Source organism: Arctopsyche grandis, chromosome 3 (genome assembly GCF_051622035.1).
Source record: "Arctopsyche grandis isolate Sample6627 chromosome 3, ASM5162203v2, whole genome shotgun sequence".
Classification (NCBI taxonomy): Eukaryota; Metazoa; Arthropoda; class Insecta; order Trichoptera; family Hydropsychidae; genus Arctopsyche; species Arctopsyche grandis.
Genome location: NC_135357.1, coordinates 5,339,319 through 5,364,829, shown reverse-complemented (window position 1 = coordinate 5,364,829; position 25,511 = coordinate 5,339,319). Strand labels below are relative to the sequence as shown.

General features: G+C 32.8%; 1 protein-coding gene across 6 annotated transcripts in view; it reads right to left on the bottom strand.

The window, feature by feature from the left end:
• Nucleotides 1-25,511, bottom strand: part of LOC143909794 (dual 3',5'-cyclic-AMP and -GMP phosphodiesterase 11-like) — a 351,948-nt gene that overhangs the window by 92,663 nt on the left and 233,774 nt on the right. For 2 of the 6 annotated variants that reach the window (XM_077427971.1, XM_077427975.1), the window contains exon 2: nt 14,187-14,511. The exons of the other annotated variants lie outside the window; for them this stretch is intronic. In XM_077427971.1, the coding sequence (XP_077284097.1) occupies nt 14,187-14,244 (58 nt within the window). In that variant the 5' untranslated portion in view covers nt 14,245-14,511. The remainder of the gene's footprint in view (nt 1-14,186; nt 14,512-25,511) is intronic. 6 annotated transcript variants of the gene reach the window in all.

Here is a 25,511-nt window from a genome sequence, read left to right as displayed (position 1 = left end):
ATATCTGTCTGTTGTATGAAGTATGAAGAACAATATATGTATGTATGTATGAGTTGTTATAATTGAAAGTAGCACGAGTCCTCTTTTCTTCGTTTCGAGAAATATATCTCAAAACACTACATATAATGTTTAAATATAATATAAAAACATACCGGTGGTGTGTGATATGACAACATCGAATTATGAGAAGTAATAACAATTTGTAAATTAAATCAAACATACATATATGTATAATGTTTTTGGATATGAAAATTGAAATTATGCTACTTTCAAATATAATGGCTCATATATAGATCTGTAGATTTAAATAAAATCCAAATATTATGCAAGTGAAGTTGATAAAATAATAATTGGATAGCTCGTTCGCGGCTTCACTTAAGATTTTTTCTTAATATGTACACATGTGCATCAGAACAGTGCGAAAAATGCGAATTTAGGATTTCCTATGATAGATAAAAATAAAGTATCACCGATTTTAAGCAATGCCTTGTGCCTCCAACCAATTAATTTATCTCGATAAAAATTATATATTACATATGTATGTCTATTGTACATATGTATATGTATATATATATATTTTTTAATTAGTTTCGATTATTATACTATTAAAAAAATAGTCAATATTGCAGTTTAAATGCGTCGATTATGATTAGATTTAACTGATTAATGATAATAACAAAGTCGCCGTTTTACCAGAAACTCATAAAAATAAAACCATATAAAGTGTGATTCTAAGAAAATTCAATCGGAATCTACTGAAAAGTATTTTATATAAAATCAGTGATAAATGTAGATAAAGCACTGTATATATAGCAAATATATTTAACAAAATACTTCAGCATGATATGGAAATGATACGCAAAACACTCGACTTTGAACGTATGTAATATGCTACTTTCTTCTAATTTTAAATAATTTGATAACATTTTTCCCGAATTTTTCAACCATGAAATATAACAATGACTGTCAAAAAGAGGAGGCACATCGTCCAAAATGAAATAATTGTGAATTGTGAACCACCTTGTACTAAAGTAATCCCTATACGAGGCGATTAAGCAATGTAAAACTGGGATTAATTAATATTTGTATTAGGAGGTGAAAGCGCGGTAAGCTTTCTCGTTTGAGCTTAAAAAGCTCTGAATATACATACATATTTATGTATGTAGATATAATATTACTACACGTATACGACCTTGTTGAAATTAATAGTTAATCTGCGTTTCGTCAAACTAATATATACTTGTGGGGAAGTCGCACTTACGAAAGTCTAAAATATTCCACAGAAACCGCATTTTGAATACACAATGTAATATTTAAGGCAATTCTCGCACACCGATGATGAATGCTACTGTGTAAAATGACCGCAAGTAACGGGCGCTACCCGGGCCAAGTGATGATAATTAACACGGCAAACTGAAGTGCCGATGTTAAGTGTAATATATGTACATTTCGAGTTGGAATTCGGGAGGAATCATTTCTCTTCAAGTATTTTATTTCTCTTTTTTATCTTGTTGGGATTAAAACAATCTAAAAATTAGCTTTAAACCGTCAGAAAAATTCACTCAAAGTTCAGCAACTATCTCAAGAGAATCGAGCTGCAAAATAAACCATCTTAAGTGCATCAAAAACGAGCACCTCAAATGCCATTATAACAAAGGAATTCATAGTGGCAAAGTGACATAAAGTCAAAGTAATAAATCATAAGCCACAAAAGAGATTAGACGAAGATTTATGACACATCCGCAATACGGTCACACCTTTATCAAAATTGTAAACCGCCGAGAAATTTTCGCAAGCATTCTAATTCCGAACAACAATGTGATTATGTCTGTATAATGATAAATATAAATACAAGTATATACGGGATATTTTTTGGTTTTAGCAGTGAGCAATTGGTACATTTCCGAGAAGAATAAGCGTATATCTCGTGAGGAATTAAGTCTCGGATGTCCGTCGATTAGAGCGAATAAGCTTTTCAACGTCTGAAACCACTTGAAATAAATTAGCGAATGAGTATACACTACGTATACGTTTGTATACTGAGCGTGTATACTTAACGTGTTGAACGTATGGAAAATCTGGGAGAAGTGCTTCGTATTCTTTTTGTCCGAGGGGATGTTTTTATGGGGTGAAGGGCGACCATTGTTACGGGTTATTTGATACGTTAGTGGAAAACTTTCACTATCTATTTTCATAAAAGTTCATTGATTTCCCGACGTCGGTGTTCACCGTATTGCGAAAACAGGGAAAAGGGGAAATTTTATGCCCACGTTTAGACTTTTCCATTATAGCATATATACATAGTTATTTCAAAGATATTCGTTATATAATTCGCAGTTGTTGATATAGAGTTGGTCTGGGAATGGTCTGAGACAGTTGTGGACAGGTGATTGACGGACAGATCAATTGGAAAGTTGTCAAAGTCATATCGAAAAGATTAGTTGTTGGTATTTTTTATTGTGTTTTGAAGTACTGTGAAAGAATGAAATATTCAATCGATTGATTCTTAGTCGAACGGTAGGCTTGACAGGTCTTTGTCTTTCCACAGAAGTTTTATTATACATGGGAATAAATTTGAGTTAAAAAATTGAGAAAAATTCGTGTTATTAATAAATGTGTTGACATCCGTAAATTATAATACATAAATTAGAATAAAAGTTGAAGAAAATTCGTATGTGAAATATTGAATGGTTTCTTTTAAAGTTTTTCATTACTTTATTTGGTTAATTGAGCGAAATTCCTAACCATCTGAGATTTGTGAGCTGATTTTGAACCACTAATTAGCTCTGAAATGTCTCCGAAATGAAGTTAGAGGAGTTATATCATTAAAAATTGCATTGGAATTATCTTTCAGATCGACGTGATGCAAGTTACAGTTGCATCAGTTAAACAGTTAAAGCAATTCATTTTTAATCTATATATTTATCTCTGAAAAGCAGAATAAACGTATTACAGGCCAGCAGTATTTTTAAATATTGTTAAGCGCAAAACATTCTATTTAATGTTTTGTGAAATATTTCTCGAAATGAAGAAAAGTGGACCTATGCCACTTTCAAATAAATTAGAAAAAAAGACAAATATAGTATTTAAATGCAAGCAAAGGTAAAAATATAACGGCTCATCCATACATATACAAGTATGAATATTCGAAATCAATAAGAAAATCGAATAAATATATATATACATTTCTGCTATATATCTGGGTAAATAAAGAAAGAAAGTATACGACATTTTAGTGTCATTATAGACAGTCTTTTAAACGATAAATTTAAGGCAATAAAACACGATCAACCTAAATAACTGCCGAGAAAATATCTTTCAGATGGTATTCTCAGATATATGCCTAGTTTCAGGCCTTTATAAAGCTAACTTTAACAATCACAAATCGACTATAATCAATTATTCTACATAGAACATGAACATAAATAAGTCATCTCAAAGTTTGCGTCTCGCTCGACCCATCTGCCCCCACATAGGGTCAAAATAAATATAATATCCGATCGCAGAACATTCGGGTCACGAACTTTGATCCAACGTTGCAGCCCTAACGAGATATTTCGCCATCGGAAGCATAAACAACGATAAACACAGTTTGAGTCACTTTGTCACCGGACAGGGTGCTTATTAAGCATTCGCGAAAGTTGGCCAATAATTTTATCACAGGCTGTAATCTATTAAAAGCGTTTGTTTGTAAGATTCCAGTCCGCAACGATCGAGACGGAGAGAAGGAGAGCGATTCCGGAGAAGTTTTTTTTGTTTTCTTTTGTATGGAACATCCCATCTTAAACAATTTTTCAATTAGTAAACTTTTAATTACTTCCATAACAGAATAAATACTCTTTTCGCGTTATGAACACCGCCATTTTCCGACAGCGCTCTCGGAGAATCGAGCGGGAGATGAGGGTGGTGCGGCGGTTTAAGGGTTAGGGGTTAAACGGCTTAAAATTAATAAATAAACCGGGGCCAATTTCGCACAGTCCGTGTTTGCTTTTAATTTGCACGAAATATGATGGGAAAACATATTTAGTCAAGGGCGATAACGCTTTTCCGAAAGTTTCCACGGAAAGCGATAGTGCGGTGATGTAATACGTGACGTTTTCTATAATGTAATATTACACAGCATATGTAATATCCGATGATTTTATCTAACGTATATGTAAGTCGAGTCTGAAAATGTTATTTTAGTATAATGTACGAAAATATGAAATACATATAAAAATGCAAAAATTTCATTAACTCCGTACCAAAATAATACGAAAACTTTGTTTTTTTCGCTAATTAAAGCAAAGAAGCTTTTCGCAAAATAATTAAAAATATCAACATCGTTACGGTTCTTATATTATATGTTTATATGTACCTACATATATTGAATGAGTATTCATGTTGTATTATATTTTGAGTGTAATAACTTTTTATGGCAAAAATCATATACAATCAAATCATTTCAAGCGATACATCAGGTAGATGTATCGATATTTTTTATATATATTATTTATATAATGCTTATATGTCTGGTCACAGTTATGTCACTGTGGCTAATATGTAAATGAATAAATAAATAAATATCATCCCATACATTTTTCGAATTTCATCCACTTATGTTCCTTGCGGCCTTCCTTTAATCCTTTTACATTATCTCGGGTAACGTTCTAGCACTTCTTTCCACCTTTCGTCTATTCTGCTAGCCATATGATCCACGCATTGCCAATTCAATCTCTCACTCTTACCACTATATCAACTACCCTTGTCATACTTTACTACCACGTTTTCTGCTTAATACCTCTCTTGGTTATACCGAGCACACCAATAAATAAATAGATACATATCGGCGTTTTGCCAACAATTCAACGAATCTGTAAAACGCCGATAGGCGTTGTTTTTTTGAGTATGTAAAAAATAAACAAGAATACTATCCGCTAAGCTTTTCCAGTTGGAATTAAAATAATTGTATGTATGTAAGCTTATTGTAAAAAACTGAATGTATATAAGCTTATTGTAAATCATATTAACAATTAGTTACAACATAACTTCTTATTGAATACTTATCTCGCAGATAAAACTCCGTGAAGAGATATACTTTTAGCCGTGAAATGTCAGATTTGACATATTTGGCCATAAATCAATATATATATATATATATATATATATATATATATATATATATATATATATATATACCCTACCAGAAGCTACACGCCAAATTTGAAATTTATATATACATATCAGAGTTAAAACTATAAATATTTATATATTATAGATAACGAGAACCAATAGAGCAAATTTCATAAAATATAGAGTGAATTATAGGCGTTTAAACAATTAAAATTGATAAGGCCGTGTCAAGGCGAACAGTTTACGCCTTGTTAAACGTCAGGAAGATTCACTTTCCCTGTTTTTAAAACGCGTTGTACACGATATTTTATCTCCAACGTAATGGCAGACGATACATTAACGTGTATTGATGACCAAAATGAGCAATATGGCAAAGTATGAAAACGATCGGATAAGAGATAAAAATGACCACTAACACGAAAGCCATGTGAAACGTAAAGGAGGTAAGTAAAAAAAAGCATTGATTATGGGTCGTGTGATCCGTGTCAATGTTCATAAAGACTGGTTTACACCAAATTTTCTGAATTTACATATAATCATAGCAGAATTTCTCGATGGAAATCCCTAACTGCCGAGTATTTTAAATTATGGCTTGGCATTTAGATTGTGAGCATTACATTTCAACAACAATGAAGAATATGGAACTATTTTTGGAAAAAGACTTTCATCGTTTATTTTAAATTGTTCCAAGATATATTAGAGAGTCTAAACTCACCTTTAAAAAATTCGAAATCCTCGGCAGTAGTTATCTACGGTAGTGATCTAGGGTTTGTTTGGATTAGCTACAAATTTATACCTGCTTTCTATTGAATTTCTAGTTGGAAATTTTCAGCGTGGCGGGCTTTCAACAGAAAAGTCGTCAACAAAGGGTTAAGGAGTTCTTCCCCCAACTTGCTAAACTAACTAACTTAAAAAACCAGCCTATAACACACTCAAAATTCAGCGAAATTTCTGACACACGACAAAAACCCTTTAATTTCCCACCCCCACCCACCTCATACATATTCAAAAATGAATCTACAAACAGACCATATACGAGGCTTAGCATAAATTCAACATAAAGTCACAGTTTTGATTGGCCCACTAAAACTATCCGTCCCTTGCGGACGCGACCTACGTACCATACACCTTCACCATGTACACATATACCACTATCGGCAATACGCAAAGTGTATAACCCCATAAAATGAGTCTTCAGGCGGTGTTTACGTAACACTCACACCTCACTCCCGGTAAATGTGGACATACACACACACATTGTGTGACGCAATCGTGACGTATGGTTATCTCCCCTCTCACACACACATACCCAAACGATCTTTTTATTTTATTACATTTTATTCGTCCCGTGATATACGATTCGGTAGAGGACCTTTACGCCTCGACGCCGATAAAGTCAGGTAAGGACGAGCGTCTGTTCGTAAGGACGAGGATTTACGCTGGAGATCCCCTCGACGTATGTATTAGTCCTTTTGATCTCCATTGAGGCTGATCCCGAAAAATATATCGTCGAGGTGTGTGTTTTTCGGATGTGGAGAATAGAATGTTATCTGCGCGGTGTAGCCTTGAGTGTGGTAGGAAAATTACCTACTTAGAGGCTGTGCTACGTTTCAACGCGCGGTAATCAAATTATCACGAGCATTACAACCGGTGGCTTTTTTCGCTCACGAGCCACAGACAGACTGACAGCCACTATGCCGAGGAAATATTAGACGTGACTTTCATCATGTTATGTTTTTCTTTTGAAAAAATAAAATTCGGAGTGCGTGTGTAGTGTCTTGGGTAATTTCGCAGAAAATGAATGTGATAAGTTTCGCAGTGTATTATTAAAAAAATACGTATATATTAAATAGAATTTAGGCGATTTGTATTGCATTGTTTTTGGTGTGATACGGTATAATTTGAATTTAATTTTACAACTTTTTATTATATGTACATATTTAGGTCAAATTTTGATCCGTTGTCAAAGTGGACGTAAATTATTTTGACGTTTTGCTTCACTTTGAATACATATTTTTCAATATATTATAATATTTTATTTAAAATACGGCTTTAATCGTAAAATACGACCATTTTAATTTTTTAATTAAAACTTCTCTGATATAATAGCGTAAAATAAATGCTATTATTAAAGTACCTACATAGCATACTAATTTAATTATTAATTATTAATTCATTAATTATTTATTCTTATTATTTACTATTACTATGATTATTATTTTTTATTGTTATTTACTATTATTATTATTATTATTTATAAATTTATTATCTGTATATTGTTTATATAGATGATGGAGATTTCACTATTCTTCCTATCGTCTGGAATAAAAAAGTTACTATTATTATAAGTTTAAGCAGTTTTATATAAAAAATAAATAGATTATAAAATTAAAGAATCCAATATCTGAAATATTTTTTATAACAGAATAGTCAAAGAAAAACTGCCGATGTAACATAATTCTTATTTTATCGCATAATGAACAATTTATTTGAATTGATCATATTGTTCGAAAAAATAAATAAGTTTATATTGAAATCAAAATTCAAATATCGCTGGGTTTAGGCTTTAAAAATGATGTAAAAAAAATTCAAGCAAATATAATGGGGAACTGTAACATACGTACATATATATATATGTATGTATATAAGCGAAAACTTTTACACAAAATTATACATTCATAAAATCTAACGAAATTCCACGAATCACTTTTCAGCATAAGTTTTATTCGAACGAGTCTAAAAAGAATACGATTCAGATTCTGTTGAGATAAAATCTCGAAAACATGAAAGTAGCGACCAAATTGAGCTAATATACATATGTACGTACATGTATGCATATACATATGTGTATGTATATATGTACGTACATGTATGCATATACATATGTGTATGTACGTAAGAATAGATAAATAAATACATAGAAGAGCGCGAAAGGTTAACAAGAATGTTTTGAAGGCGGTAGTTGTTTCACGAGCGCCTTTGTTCCGTGATTAATGATAATAAGTTGGAAGTTAAAAGGTTTAATGTTACAGTCATTAGGGAGGTAACGCAATTAAGAGTTTGACTAACTCAATTATGAGAGTGTGCCGGAGCGACGGAGAAGACGTTAGAAACGTAACCCATAAGCCGCGGTCGCGTTTTTAGCCCATTTGCACCAAATTCCTATGCCTATAGTGCATTAGGCACACATACATAGGTGGAATATTGGATTAGTGAACTAAAGCCTTACGGTTCGTTAAACATCGTCGACTCTTATCGTCAGATATATATGTATATTATATAACTCGGGGAAGATAACTCTCTCGAATAGTATCCCGGCGCACATTCAATAGATTTATGAACTTAAACTTAGATTGGAAACATCGTCAAAAGATTTATTAAATTTTCTCAACGGCATCGAGCGCTGTTGTATAACAATCGAGAAGGATTTAATATTACCGCGATATATATTTTTATTATATGTGATATTAAATTTGTCTTCCCCTGAAGAGAATTACAAACATATCTACTGATGTTTGCTTCAATACGTAACATTTTAAATTTAAAGCGTTTTTAAATTTGATTTACTTAACCCTCCGTTACCGAAGTGGGGTATGCAAGTGGCCCAATTTTTACGTTTTTCGTAATAACTATGTATAGTTTTCAAAACTGCACACCCTATATTTCTTGTATTCCTAGAATGAACTACAAGAAATTTATTTTAATAGATTGTGTATGATTTAGAAAAGGGGTACATCGTAATAAAATACAATTATACATTTCTACGTTCCAAAGTATGATTTAAGGGCGGTAGCGATAAGTCATGTTTTTTACTGTTCGCTTGCATATTCTTGTTGATCGATGAATCAATGCGAGAGAAAGAGACAGCTATATTTTCGTAAGCTATTTTTTTCGTCTATTAAATAAATATATTCAAATTATTAAATAATGAAAATAAACTGTATTATTGGCAAATGGCTACCAAAGTTTGTCCGAAAAACGGACGAGTGGTCGAAAAACGAAGTCAAACGAAATCAACTCTTAGATTTTCCTGTCAAACGGGGCGTATAAAATGATTGAAATTGACTAAATTATCATCAAAAGTATAAACGATTTTTTAAAAAAGGAAAATGTATGAAAAAAATCGACAAACTGAAGGAAAATTGTTTATACAAAACGAGCTTCAGAATTTGTCTATTAAATGAGTCATTTTTTTTTAAATCAATTACACAGTTAGCAATGATTACAAAGTATGTATACAAATTAAGTTTTTACATGAAGAAGAAATACGAATAACCAAAAATGTGTATGGAAAATGAGCCAAAAAAAATCGACCAAAAATGATAAAATTAAATACGGAGAAACTCGATATAAACATCGTATACAAAATAAGCTCTCACACACACACACATACGAAACATTCATATTAACACTAATTCGCAAAGAAGTTGGCAAAGTAGCGAACATATTGCCTTTTACGAGCACATCTTCCCGGGGCAAAAGTTGATAATATTTATCGAGTGCGTACGTACACACAGTTCGTTAGTAGACAAGTTCGCGGACGGGAAATATAATAATGTTGGCAGTAACTTTCGACCGGCCGTATATTGATTAATAGTCGGACCGAACTATATAGGATCGTAAAGTGCCTTCAATCTTGACGTGCACACGTGTACCAAATTTATTAACTCCCTTCGCGGGGTAATTATGCAATCCGGCGACAATGCAGCAATATACGTACGTGTATGTATGTATCGCGTGATCGAAAGCGTCATTTGAGATGTGATTTCCTTCTGGTTACAGAACGGCGTAACAGCCACTTCCTCTCCGGATGTTCGTCTCGGTCGGTACGCCTCCGCCGTCGGCTCAATTAGCGTAAGATACGCCGTTACTCTCTCCGGTGATACGTCATATCGGTTGAGTAATACCCGAAACTATGTAAACAACGCTCAAGTCAGTACTTCGAACATTTATATAATTATCCAAATTGGTTTATAAAAGTTTTTCGAATCAAAAAGTCAAGTTTCTATAGTATTGTATACTAGCGATGGCAATTATCTGCATATAATGACACAAGTTTCTTCGATATCGATACATTATATCGATACATACATTATTTCCCACAGATTTTCTTCAAAGTAGTATATTTTATTTTTATTTTTTATTTTACATATATACCAGGAAGGCCTTACAGGAAAATCCCAATGCGCCTTCCTGGCCAATTACAAATACAAATGCAGCATTTTTTTTTATTATAAGTCGTTGAATTGCGAGACACTGAAAAAACTCGCAAATTAACGAGACATCTATGAATTGTACATAAATTTTTATTGTACATCCATCAAATTTCAAATAGTGGTGACATAGTAGGTAGGAAGGATTTTTAGCCAATTTTTTTTTCCGGGAACCGTTTCAACAATGAAATCAGAGAAAATTGGCAAACTCTGATAGGAAACGATCAACCTGGAGTCACAAATCCAGGTCTGACCAACAGCATACTCTGAAAAATTCATTTTCATTCAGGGATAGAACCCGGCACCTTCTTGACGGTAAGCAGAAGCTTAACGTCCGAGCTATGCTGCTGGCTATATGTATGTATTTAGGCGTTGACTCACAATACGTGAGAAATACCGACAACACCTCTATTTTGTCTGAGCTTAAATTGTTGGCTTCTGAATATGTAGAGCTTTGCGCCATCGTCGGATTATTAATTCTATAATGGCGAGAGCGATTTATTTCAGCAACTAGTCTTTTGTAGAGACTGTCCGGTATCTCAACGTGATAGGAGAGTGTCTGAATCTGTTCAGTTGTCGGGTTCAGGAATTGCTCAGATTTATACAATTCAACGAGAGTTTGTTTGAATTAATGAAAATCTATTGTGGCGACAACCCTTATCCTGTGAAGGCTTTCCGATTTCTCAACGCGATAAATGAGTGTCTGAACCTGTTCAGTCGTCAGGTTCAGTAATTGGTCTGATTACTGCAATTCAACAAGAGTTTGTTTGAATTAATGAAAATCTAATGTGGCGACAACCCTTATCCTGTGAAGGCTTTCCCATTTCCCAACGCGATAGGAGAGTGTCTGAACCTGTTCAGTCGTCAGGTTCAGTAATTGGTCTGATTACTGCAATTCAACAAGAGTTTGTTTGAATTAATGAAAATCTATTGTGGCGACAACCCTTATCCTGTGAAGGCTGTTCGATTTCTCAATGCGATAGGAGAGTGTCTGGAGCTGTTGAGTTGTCGTGTTGAGGAATTTGTCAGAATGATAATCTATTGTGGCGGGAAACCATTATCATGTGAAGGCTGTTAGGTTTCTCAACGTGATAGGAGAGCGTCTGGACCTGTTCTTATATCTCGTCTTTTGTAGAGGCTGTCTGGTTTCTCAACGTGATAGGAGAGTGTTTGGAATTGTTCAGTTGTCGTGTTGAGGTTGAGCTTCACGACTTTTTTTGAATAAATGATAATCTATTGTGGCGGAAACTCTTATATTTTGGAGGCTGTCCGATTTCTCGACGTGATAGGAGAGTGCTGGACCTGTCCAGTTGTGGTGTTGAGGAATTTGTCAGCTTCATGCAATTCAACGCAAGTTTGTTTGAATGTCTGAAAACCTATTGTGGCAAGAACTCTTATCTTGTGGAGGCTGTTTGGTTTATCAGCGTGATAGGAGAGCGTTTGGACCTGTTCTGTTGTTGTGTTAAGAAATTGGTCAAAGTTAGTTTGAATGTATGAAAACATATTGTGGCGAGATTTATCTTGGGGAGGCTCTGAACCTGTTCAGTCGTCAGGTTCAGTAATTGGTCTGATTACTGCAATTCAACAAGAGTTTGTTTGAATTAATGAAAATCTAATGTGGCGACAACCCTTATCCTGTGAAGGCGTTCCCATTTCTCAACGTGATAGGAGAGTGCTGGACCTGTTCAGTTGTCGGGTTGAAGAATTTGAGGGTCGTAAAATATCACGTTAAGACAGGGTGAAATGCAGCGGAAAGCTACCGAGGTTCTCGACTGTCAAATAATTTTATTTAGTGAATTCTGGTTGTTTAAGGAGAGAAAAAAGGAAGGAAATGAGAATAATTTAGAGGATGAATAAAATTTAAAACCTTAATCAAGATTCTTTTAGCTCATGAACCAAACACATTAGAAACTTTAATACGCGTCTTGGCCTTATAATGGTCCAGCTATTCGAGACGCACGCGAAAAAAATTGAACGTAATAGGTAAAAAGGAGATGTTGAATGGGATTTTTTTAGGTGAAGATAAATGAGATGAAAATTGAATGAGGAAATTCGAGCTTCCTTGGCAATTTCAGCGCCGGGGAGGATTTCCTTATTGCGAGACTACAAAGAAAATTATGACACGGAGCGCATTGTATGGCGATCGGATCACGTCATGATAATGCGTGGCCACCTTATTATCGTCCATTATTGCGGTGACGACACGACGACGACGATGATGATGATAGTAATAATCATTCGGCGGAGGGAAAGATACATAGATATGTATGTAGTGCGGTGGAAGAGATATTATTAATGAATTAATCGCACATGGGCGGAAAATGCGGATAATAACGGATGTTCATTGTTAAGGAATTAAGGGCCACGGAGAGTGGACTCCATGAAAGTGGGCGACCCTATTTTGAATATGTATTATATACATATATATGTATGTATACACACCGAGTCGAGGATGTTCAATAACAATAAAATTATTACCGTTTCAATGTACATACATACATAATATAATGGATATTCAGAAGTTCTAGGTAAATAATGCTACCATACAAGTATATCTAATAAACTAATCAAACTATGTATATACTGGATAGTAGGATTTAAAAAAAAAATAATTGTATTATATTTCTACTAGGATTTAAATTAAGCATAAGCACAATGGAAGTAATTTATATAAATATTTTTTCAATGTATAAAACTATGAATATATATATTTTTGAACAATAACAATATCAGCAATGAATGACTATGAGTCTGCTTTATATTGGACAAAAAGAGTTGTAAAGATAAAAAAATATAATAAAAATTATAATACGTATCAAATTCTACAGAATTATATAAATGTATTGAATAATACGGATTTCTAAACTATTTATAATATATAAAAAAAATTTGATGACAATTTTAAAAGTGTCGGAATATATGGCCAAAATTTAATAGATTGACAAATCATTCTAAGAAGAAAAAAGATTGTTCCATAATTTTAAATATTAAACTTAAAGAACGATTTAAGTACATCTATCTTAAAACTTTACAGCCACACATTCGAACAAAAAATTACGGAAAAGCAAAATTTATCAATAAATTTCTACATTTTTTTTAATTACGCATTGTATAATATAATATAATACAAGTAAAAAATAATGTATTTCATGCAGACGTTCTATTAAACGTTTGAAAAATGTGCATTTTTAATTTGAATGAACGAAATTTATATTGTATGAAATTTCATAAATTATGAACATAGATTAAGATGATTATTCGTAATTAACGCTCAAAAGGCCAGAAAAATTATTAAAATATATCTTAAATGTCGTTTTTGCATGACGCGGTCGAATGCGCATGCGCAAATTAGATCAAATGCATGAATGCGTACACAAGGCCACTATTATGATTATAAAAGTATAAATTATTCAGTTTTTTTTTATTCAAATACATTTTCAATATAATATTAAGATTAAGTTTTGAAAACATTACGGATTTTTAATGGCGCCGCCATAAAGCCGCGCGAGACAAAATCGCGCAACGAATCTAAATACAAAAACAATATTTATATTACTTGTTTTTGTATTTATTTTCACGCTTATGTTTATTTATATATGCGTTGCACTATTTTTTCGCCGCGCTACTATGGTTTTTCCTGATTTTGTCCCGCGCGGTCTTGTCGGGACAAAATTTTTCATACATGTACCCGAAAGCGTATAGAATGTCTGCATAATCAAGTGATAGTGATAGTGCATGCAATTGGTGTGTGCAAGATGGTTGTATGGTGGTGGTGGTGCAATTGCATTGATTGCATTCTACATACATGGTGGTTTGGTGGACACTACTAGTGTTGATTTGTTTTCGTTTGTGTGTACATACTTTTCTTGTCATGGAGGCACGAGCCATGAAAACGGCACATTCCGACGGCTTGTCCCATGGGGCCGCTACCGAGAGGGGGCGCAGCACCCGCGGGGCCCCCGGGCGCTCACCCAGGCGGCCCCTGCTACAGCCATCGGGGGGCGCAGCCCCGGGGCCCTCTCTAAGCACACTCCGAAGCACAAAACACTCGCGCCAAACACATCTACATGTACCGGGGTAGGTACGTTTCTTATCGCAACACCGATCGATTCTATTTTCGACGACTCGGGACGGTATCGATGTGCACGTGCAACTCTACTGATTCATCTCGATGGACGGTCCGGCTCTGTGGATGTGCGAAAATAATAAAAAAAATAGTAAAAAATCAATTTTGAGAAGCGCTGGGGCGTGAAGTTCCGAGTTCGAAGGATCGCGCTGCGGCAAAGATACGGGCGATTGTAGAAATGAGATTTTCTTTAATCTGAACTACACGAGGAAAATATTATGTTTCACATCGTATCGCTTATACTATAGCAAAACAACCCGGATTTATTATAATCAAAGGTGTCATCCAATAATCATAACAACGGGATTTGTTACATAACAAGTCGAATCGGTTCCTCGTAACGATTCTTCACTATGTATGATTTTTGTTTTCCGTGTACATATTTATTTATTTATACAAGTATACACCCATTTTACTAAAACGACATCTATGATCAACATTGTGCATAATCATTGTAAGTACTAGTGTTGCACCCGATGACATATCATCGCATGGGTGTTGGCATATTAAGTTGTTAAATAAAAAAATAAATAAAATAAATGTGTTGTTGGTCATATGTAGAGGTAGGATAGTCACAGTGCTATCCATTGTTCGGCAAACCTTTAACAATGCATTTACAACCTTTGAACAATACACGGCCCCCTCAGGCTCCGGTGACTAGTCATATGTTCCATCCCCGCACGGTGGAATTTTTTTCATATAAATATATTTATATTTAATTGTTTATTATGAAAAAGAAATAGTAAAAACTACCTGCCTACCTACATATGTATAAACAATATAAAACACCGATAGAAAAATTAATTAATTGAATAAATTTTCAATATATGGCGGTAAATTATCTGCCAAGCAGAGACAATGGTAGCAAAGAGTATATATAGAAGGTTTTTTTATTTTGTTATTGTATTCGTATATACGTTTTGGCAGTGGTTTATGTATGTATGTATGTCGAATCGAAACGACTATTATAGTGCGGAAAGCGTTATTTCAGACAGACATACATACACACAGACGGAATAGCGATATTATATTTGTGATTATTTAAGGCCAATTAAAAACATTTATCATCAAAAATTACAATCAGCATAGAGATACATATATGGACAAATTTTGCAATATTATTAAATATCAACAAATTATGAAATGCTGTAAACTCAAATTTTGCGAGAAATACGACGGGATTGCCAATTTGTTGGAACAGTTTCTAATGAAATCAGATAAGTTGGCAAACTCTGAATGGAAACGATTGATCTTGGAGTCATATATCCAAGGTTTGGCCAGCAGCAAAGCCAGAGATAGAACCCATGACCACACGATCTAAAGCATTACACGCCAATCACTGAACAATGCTGATGGTTAATTTATGTATTTACATATGTTATACATATGTATGTTATCATCGTCGTATTATATACTTAGAAGTGTGACAAGTTTAAGGTTAAAAAGTCAACACGATTACGATAAAACGAGTACGTGCGGACGAGAGTAATTAAATCGTTCGTATATCGAAACAAGTATACAATTGTGCCCTCATAACGAGGATAAAATCTATCGTAGACGAAAACAACACGTCAGTCGGACGACTCGCAGCGTTCGTGAATGGATTTCTAATATTTTGACCTATTAATTTTCGATTTCGAAGTTTATTTACACTGAGAATCAACGGAGGCGTAATAACTGTTAGTGTCAAAGACAAGAAACACGAGTTCACGTAAAATATTCAGCGGTGCTAAATAGAGGGCTTTCGGAACTATGTAGAGCAGCGGTTTCCAAACTGGGAGGCGCGCCTCCCAGGGGAGGCGTGGACTATTGCCAGGGGAGGCGCCAAAACTTTTTAATAAAAAAATAATTTTCATATCATAATATCTACAAATAAATAAAACTTCATATCGTAGCTTAACAGTAAAAATTCAATGCATGAATGTTTATTTTTTTTTTATATATACATTTAATTCCTATAAAAATTATCCGGAGAAGAAGATTTTAAAAATGGCGACTTTGCAAACGCTCTGTTTTAGCTAAAGATGCCCATTTAATTGCATATGTTCGATGTGTCGCGGATACTAATATATTAGAAGATATATTATTTTGCAAACACATTCTTGGGAAGACCACATCCATTGAAATTTTTAATATAATGGACAGTTTTGTTGAAGAAAACGACATAAAGTGAAATAATTGCGTTGTGAACGACATAAAATAATAATTGGACTGTGTACCGACGGAGCTCACTCAATGTCCGGACACAAAGCAGGTCTTATAGCATTGATCAAAAAGAAAGCACCACATGCTATCTGGATACACTGCATGATTCTCAGAGCAGCTCTATTGTCAAAAAATATGAGCGAGGAACTGAACAGCATTTTTACAAAAGTTATAAAAATTATAAACTACATTAAGAATAGTCCTTTGAGAGCAAAGCTGTTTGCAAAGCTGTGTGCTGATATGGAAGCCAATTATACCTCACTTTTGTATTATTGTGAAGTTCGCTGGCTATCTCGTGCAAAAATGATTCTAAAGGATGTTTGAACTCAAAGAAGAAATAGCAACCTTTTTCGAAGAAAACCAACATGAAGAGGCACATTTGTGGAAAGATAATTTTATTGTTAAACTTGCCTATTTGGTTAAAATTTTTGGACAATTCAGCGGTTTAAATAAATCAATGCAGGGATCACAAATACACCCACTTGTTCAAAAAGACAAATAAAAGCTTTCATTAAAAAATTAAAGTTATGGAAATCAAATTTACAAAAGAATGGGTTGGATAGGTTTTCACTTTCCAAAGATTTCTGGGCCACAGCCAATATTGAAGCAAGTAAAAATATTTTTACCGACCACTTGGATGTTTTAATGCTGCATTTTTCCAATTATTTCAAAGACCTTGATTTCTCAAAGTTTTTGTGGATACAGAATCCATTTAACTACAATGAAGAAGACGAATTCGAGCTGACAACCATCGAAAAATAAAAATTGATAGAATTATCATGCGATAGCTCACTAAAACAAAAGTTTCAAAATGAAACCATAATTAAATTTTGGATGAATCTTAGTGGAGAGTATGAATCTTTGTATTGCAAAGAAATGCAAGTGCTGCTACCGTTCGTAACGTCTTATTTATGCGAAACGGGCATTTCGGCACTAGCTGCAATGAAAACCAAATATCGAGCCAGGTTAATAGTCGAAAAGGAATTACGAGTGGCACTCTCCATATTGCCCCCAAGATTTGATAAACTTTGTGCCAATAAACAACAACATCCTTCGCATTCAATTTTGATGTGTTAGATGTAGTTTAATTAGTAATTTAATATAAAAATAAATATATGTACGTGTTCGTATAAATTTATGTTATAGCAAAACCTTTTTATTATTCTGTCTATTGTAGAGTTCAGTATTTTATTTTTAAATAAAGGTTTATTATTTAAAACGTGTCTATATTATTATATCTATTAAAAAATAAAAGGTAGGGAGGCGCGGAAAAAAAAAATTTTTTAGGGAGGCGTAGCAGCATAAAGTTTGGAAACCGCTGATGAACATTTGGCTATTTTTACAAGTTTTATTGGTTTCAATGCATGTTTGTTCTCCGAAAGCACTCTATTTACATATTTTACTGAAATACGAGAGTTAGTGTCATTAGAGTAGAAATATGTCTACGATATGTCTCTAGAGGAATTTAATTAATATTTCATCAGAATTATCCGTCAAATCGACGTGATGACAGCAGGCTTTTCGGCTGGCTGAAATGTTACATAATTGAACAGTTATTAAAGTAACTTTTTTCACACTATCTCACTGTATATGTATAAATAAATAGTAAAAATCCATTTGTGTCTCTCTACGTTTTGATGGCAGAAAATTTTGATTTAAAATTCAATATGATACTTTTTTAACGAATTTTCTGATTCGTCAATATGAGCTCAGGTAATTGAATTCTGGAAATCTTACTTAGTGAAAGTTTACGCAAAAAATGTTCAGAAAGTTTCACAATTTGCACTGTGATATGTTTATTGATTTGTCATATTTGAAAAACTAAAATAAAATTCGTTTTCCTACTTTGAAATATATGTACATATCTACATAGTTGAATCTATTGTTTTACTATTTTCTATTTTATTTTATATAGATATATACCATGAAGGCCCAACAGGTAAACCCCAATGCGCCTTCCTAGGCAATTACAAACATTGCAGCATTTTTTATTACATAAATCGTTGAATTTCGAGATGCGGAGCAACACGAAATTAATTTTAACACTTTTGATTAATTAATTAATCCATAGAAATTTATGGATTTAGACTTGTACATATATTTTGATATATTGTAAATGAATCAAATTCAGGTATTGGTGCATAGTGGGTAGGATGGTTTTTGCCAATTTGATGGAGGAACCGTTTCAACAATGAAATCAGATAAATTGGCAAAATCTGATCGACTTGAAGTCACAAATATCCAAGTCTGACCAGCAGCATTAAAGATTAGCACGGGATCGAACACAAGTAACCTCTCGGTGCTTAACAAAAACGCAACCAGCAAGCCATACTGCTATACAATATTGTAATGATTCAAATTAAAATTGAATTATGAGCAGTTAAAAACGATTGAAGTATTAAAAGTATTTTTAAATGAACATTATAGTTTAATTTAATCTGTAGGGAGAATGTTTTTAATAAAGAATTTTCTGTTAATGAATGTTGTGTAAAATTCAATGTAGGCGAATGAGTGTCTTTGGAAAATAATGTAATATTAAAAAGGGGATCAAATAAGAACGCTGAAGAGGCATTGTATAAGATATTGTAATGGATGAGATGAGAAGAAAAGGAGTGTTCAAATTATATCCAATACGATTCAAATCTTTGAGTCAAAATTAAATGAAACAAACATTGAACGAAACAGGCTATCATCTAGTAAAATATACCGAGATGAGAATGCAGATTCTCCAATTCACAAATCAGCAAAACAATCCGTTCGAACGAGATCGTAAAAATAAACAAAAAATAAAAGGATTCGGTAGAGTGGGATTGAGACCGATTAAAGGACACGTTTCGAAGGAATACATTGCGAAAACATCCATAGCAGGAAAAAAAAGATATTGGCACACCACTAAACGTTTCAGCAAACGATCCTCAGAGGTGCGAATGGGTCGAGAGCAAACTGTGAACCGTTTTGCGCCAATTGTATGGGCAAACTTGCCAAGTGGTTCCAATCATTGACAAATAATATTCGATACTAACGTGTAATATTATTATCATCAGACGATCCATTCACAGAAGCATCTTTATATACATGTGAATATTTGCAAAAGCAAATCAAATAATTCGATGATATAATAAGATGCGATTCGAATCTCTTTTATATTATATATGTAGGTACATACATACATATATGAATGCATTTCACGTGAACGTTCATTTGAATGTACATATGTATACGTATTGTACGTACTTTGAGTTTTATTTAACGTTTACGGTGTCGCCGGTCGTATAATTTGAACGGAATCGGATATAAAATGCGTATAGAAGTGTCGTTTTAAATTCCCAGATGAAAAATTGGTCGACTCGTTGCGATGGGTTCATTCATATTGGAAAGTTTTAAATTCTTTATCTTGCACGTTAAAATTTTTATGTGCCAATAGTAAAATTTGAATTTGCATATCTGTATGTATGTATGATGTTCAATTTAAATTTATTGCAAGTGAATATTTGTTGTTCGTGCACATTGTTTTTGTCGATTGAAAATTTAATGGCAATTTATTTTGAGACTTTCAATTTATAAACGTCCCTGTCACCAGTCGTGTCAAAATTGAAAAGAAAAATATTTTAACACGCTTAATTAAATTGGAAATTTATTTTCATACAAAAATTCGACACAAACATCAGCGTTTATGAAATGAGACTTAATTAAAATATTATTTATTTAGTAATAAAAAATAAAAAAAACAACAAAGTATACCTACATATTTATATGTATGTATAAAAAAGTACGATTACAAAACTTTTACAGATAAACTATTATAATATAATAGAATATTCTCAATTCCTTTCCTTTTGCAAAATAATATATGATAGTAGAATCGAGGAAAATAATAGATTCTAGAGCACTTAAATTTTATTGGCACTTCCGATTTCTCTACATACATAGAGCTGAAACTCAATTCCGGTTCGTATACAATAAATATGTATACATACATACAAACAGTAGCTTTAGGAAACCGAAATTCAATTTTTAGAACTGCATCTCTGAAATATAGAGGAACACTTTTAAAATACTACATACTATGCATCTAAGATTGTCTTTTGCAATCGACAAATTTGAAAATAAAATATTAGTACCCTTCCACTCTAAGCAATATAAATATGTATATATGTTTGTAAATTTTATTAAATCCGGTATGATAATATGAAAATTTGGTTAATTGAATGTGTTAGTATGGAAACTAATTTCAACTTTGCAATATTTAACTCAAAATCTAGTATAGCTGTGACAAAAGTGAGTGTTGAAATTAATAGTCAGATGTTTACTGTGTTATTTTTTATTATATTTTAAGTTAAAGAATTATTATTTCTTAAATGTTATTATATTTTAAGTTAAAAAAATATGGAAAATTTTTGTATTTTTTAAACGCTAAGGAACTTCATAAACGATAAGAAACCAGAAAAAATACATTGAAATATTCGAATTCAGTGGGTCAAAATTAGTTATAATATAATTATTTTTGGCTCTAATATACACTTAATAATACATAATAAATTATTCTTAAAAATAATAATGTATTATGCAGTGAAAATCTTCAAAGCCGGAATTTAAACATAATAAAAATTTTTTTCACCACCTTTAAATTAAAAATCAGCACGAAAGCTTAATGATTATATTATACTATTACATATAGGATTAATAATAACATACCGTATACAATTGCAGTCATTAAAAAATATAATTATTGTATTATAGATACATTTGACACGTTTAAACAGACTTCTAATACTAAAATTGACGTTTCTCGTAAATGAACTAACAAAAATTCCGTTCATTTACGAGACGCAATACTACAAACTGATTATATGCAAGTCACCGGGCTATCATAAAGTATCATTCACTGATATATGTAAGTATAATTGATAATTGTTAAGCTAGATATAATCTCAGATTTAGAGAGAGAGCTTTCAAAGGCGATATGTATTCACATCACGTCTACTAGTAGTATTATATACACAGTTATGTACATATACGTCAGAATAAATTCAAATAAACACGATTCGACAATCTCGAATCGAAAGGCCTATATGGGAAATTACGGTCAGAACAGATTGACACATTTGCGTACGCATTAAACGGACTATTCCAAAGCGAGAGCAGTGTTAAGGGGGTGGTGGGTGAGGGGGTGTAAAAGTGCGTTTCGCGAGCGAGCGAGCGTGCGCTGGAGCAGCACTTTGTTTTTACGAGGACGAAAAGCGGAGGGGTCTTTATTACTGAAGTCGAGGGGGAGGCTGTGGGTGTGAGATGCGTCCGCTGTTTCCCCCGCATTTTCCACTGGCCCCGGTGAATTTCCACGGGCCGGCGAACCCGCCGAGCGGAAAATGTCCCGAGTCGGGTCGGTACACGGCGTACATAGGTATGCAAATCGACGCATTCTGACCGGGCGATTGAGCCCGTTTTAATTTATTCAACACACCGCTGACGCACTGGAAAATCTTCAGCAGACGTTCCAGTTTTCGTAGAGCGAGGACGGTTCGCGGGAAGCGAAAGGTGTGATGGGAATGTGGGGGAAACCGAGTACAGGTGTGATCTGCGAAGCGCGAGTCGTGTGTATGTTGAATAAAACATGCGAAAAAGGTTGCCGTGGATATACATATGTATGTATGTATGCATGCACGTGTGTATATGATGTTGGTGCTGGTTTGAAGAAGCAATTAAGGTTTGATCTTAATTAAAATGTGTTTGATGAATAGTGTAGTAGTTACATACATACATATATACATATGTAGGATAGTCGAAATGATTCGACCGTTCAAATATTTCTGTTTCGATATAATATGTACATATATAGTTAAAGATTAAAATTGGATTCTATTTCAGTAATTTTTCTATTTTACATATATGTCGTTTCGAGTTACTATCTTCATCTTTTGATTAATTTATCTCATTTAAGTGTAACAGGACTTCGGATATCACTTTATCATAGCCATGCTTGTTGTGTTTCAAAAGTTTGTTAGTTTTTTTCCAAAATGATAAATATAATATAAAAAATGTCTCAAAAATTAACTTCAAATATACAATTATAGTTAGATCCGATCTATGAGATGTACATATGTATGTTACGAGAACGGAGCACTGACGTAAAATAATTTCTTTATTTTTAATTATTTTTTATTTAACTATATAATATTAATAGAATATAATTCAATGCAAGGTTTTTAATAATATTATTGAAAGTTTTGCTGTCCATAACATAACGTTGCCAATTACTTTTATTTTCCAAAACATATATTTACATTAATTTAAAATATATACAAACATATTCCAAAAATGAATTAATAATATCAACAACTTACGTATTTTATATTAAAATTTTATTAATGTAAATATTTCAAAACACGAAACATGAACTCAAAACTAGCAAAAAATAAAAGTCAAATTATACGCACGAACAATGTTGTTACGCATTGCATCTTGACCAAAATGCAATGCGAAATTGAAACGAAATGTAATTGGCCATCGCGGGTCGAGTGGGGGGTGAATATGATAGATCGGTTTGAATATAAAATAAGTGTTTTTTTTAAGATTTAAGTACACCAAAGGATGATTGATACACGAAATACGTATTTACATATTCATAAGGGGATTCTGGCACATTTGTAGACGAGCATTGCATTTGAAAAGTTCTAATATATTGATTTGATTTAAAACAATGTCTGAAAAATTTGAATAAGATGACCTTATATATGTACATATGTATATGTATTTGAGAAGAACTTTTTTTTTAAATTTCGTATATGAATGTGAATATAAAACATAATAGAAGATATATTTGCATATAAACATTAAATAATACAAATGAACTGGAGCTCAATTCAACACCGATATTTCAAAAACCACGATCCAAAAAAAGCTTCGAAACCAAAACCAAAATGTCACCGAAACTCGTTTGTCTCGTATTTCTAGTTTGGTTTAACAAAATAACATTAAAAATACAGAGAAAGTTTCTTACGACTTCGAATCGATATTTCACTAGCAAAAAATTAATAGCGTGATTTTACACTTAAAAATCAAGCCATAGAAACTTTGCCAAAATGATATTATTTATATGCAAAACAAAACAGCATTGACTAAATTAAAAGAACGAAAAAACACTAAACATACACATATACATTATACATTGAAAAAAAAATCAAACCAAATATTCGCATTCGCGCGAATTAATTAAACCAATTTTCCCAATAAACGCGATAATCGCGATCAATTATTCAGATTATTACACAAGTCTGCGTTGCGTAAAATTCCACAATCGACCGCTTGATTATAAAAGCAACATATTTATGTTTTACATATATTATATTATCTACGATGCGATAATATGAAATGTGCAAAACATACAGAACGATATCTCTGATTCGTACGAATGTTTCGATCGATAGGGGCAGTTCGAGGATCATTTCTGCTAGTGTAGAATTTTTTTTTCTACTTTTTTTTTTTGCGAATATACATATATATGTATATATGTACGTTTTTTATGCAGTCTCGTAAAATAAAGTTTACGGCCGACATTAAAAAATTACTGATTACGACACCGTAAAAATCAGACTACACCTTTTTTAATGCTACCGTTGAGTAAGTAAGGGACGCGTAAAAGCTTATAATATTAAGTAAAAATCTGACCCTAGCATTTTAGTTATGTACGTATGTATGTATCTTTATCTATAATTCCACATAATACTAACATAATCGATGGCGTTATCGAATTTCTTATCAGACCGCACGAATCTACGTCTAAATTTTGCATGATCCATTGAGTATTGGATATTGGACATTTTTTATACGTACATATATATAATACATATGTCACAATGAAAATGTTATTGTCAGTGAAGTAATAATTTCGCTAGTGAGATTATAATGTCACTGATTCAAACAGTACGGCTGTACCAATAGAATTACAAATTCAGTGCGCAATGTCAGTGAATTTTGTAATTCGAACGCTAATGCACCGTGCGTTCGAATTACATCGAACGAATTTAAATTAAAACGTACTACCCTACAACTTAACTTAACCCTAAATAAATAAAACCAACCCTAACTCAACCTAACCTAATCTAATGTATAATTTCGAAAGAGATTTTGTATGTAAGGTTTGAGTGGGAGAATCCGTGACTTTAATTTTAATAAAAAAAACAAATCAATATTCAAATAAATTGAAATTAAATAAAACTATTCAAATAAATAAAATAAAATGTTTACTATTAGATAAGAGATGTTTAATAGGATTATATTAAAAATACCGATTGAAACCGGGTAAAACCACTAGTTTTAAATAGATAAGTATTGATTAATTTGAGATTAGGAAGAGAGATAGGAAAGGAGATGCCAATTTTATATAAACCGTTTCAATGAAAATCTTTGATAAGAAACTGTCGAACTGGAGTCATAAATCAAGGTCTGGCCAACAGCGGGACTCTAGTGGGACTCGAACCCGTGACCACTCTGCTCGAAAGCATAATATGCTAACCACTAGTCTACGCCGCTGGTTATTTAATATACATATACATATATGTATGTACGTATATACAATCTTATAAGAATTGTAAATAGTTCCTATTATGCTGTACATTAACATTCAAATAATACAATACCTACTATAATTACTAACAAAAAAAAAGAATTATAATAAAATAGAAAACGATCAGTAGATCAGTAGCTATTAAAATATGTAGATATAAGATTTATTTTGGACATAATTTAGTAATAATAAAAAGCATTTAAAGATCAAAAATATGCAATCTTATTTTATTATAATTTAAAACCCTTTTACTCGGTTGAGTAACGCCAGACAGCTGAAATCATTTTTGAAA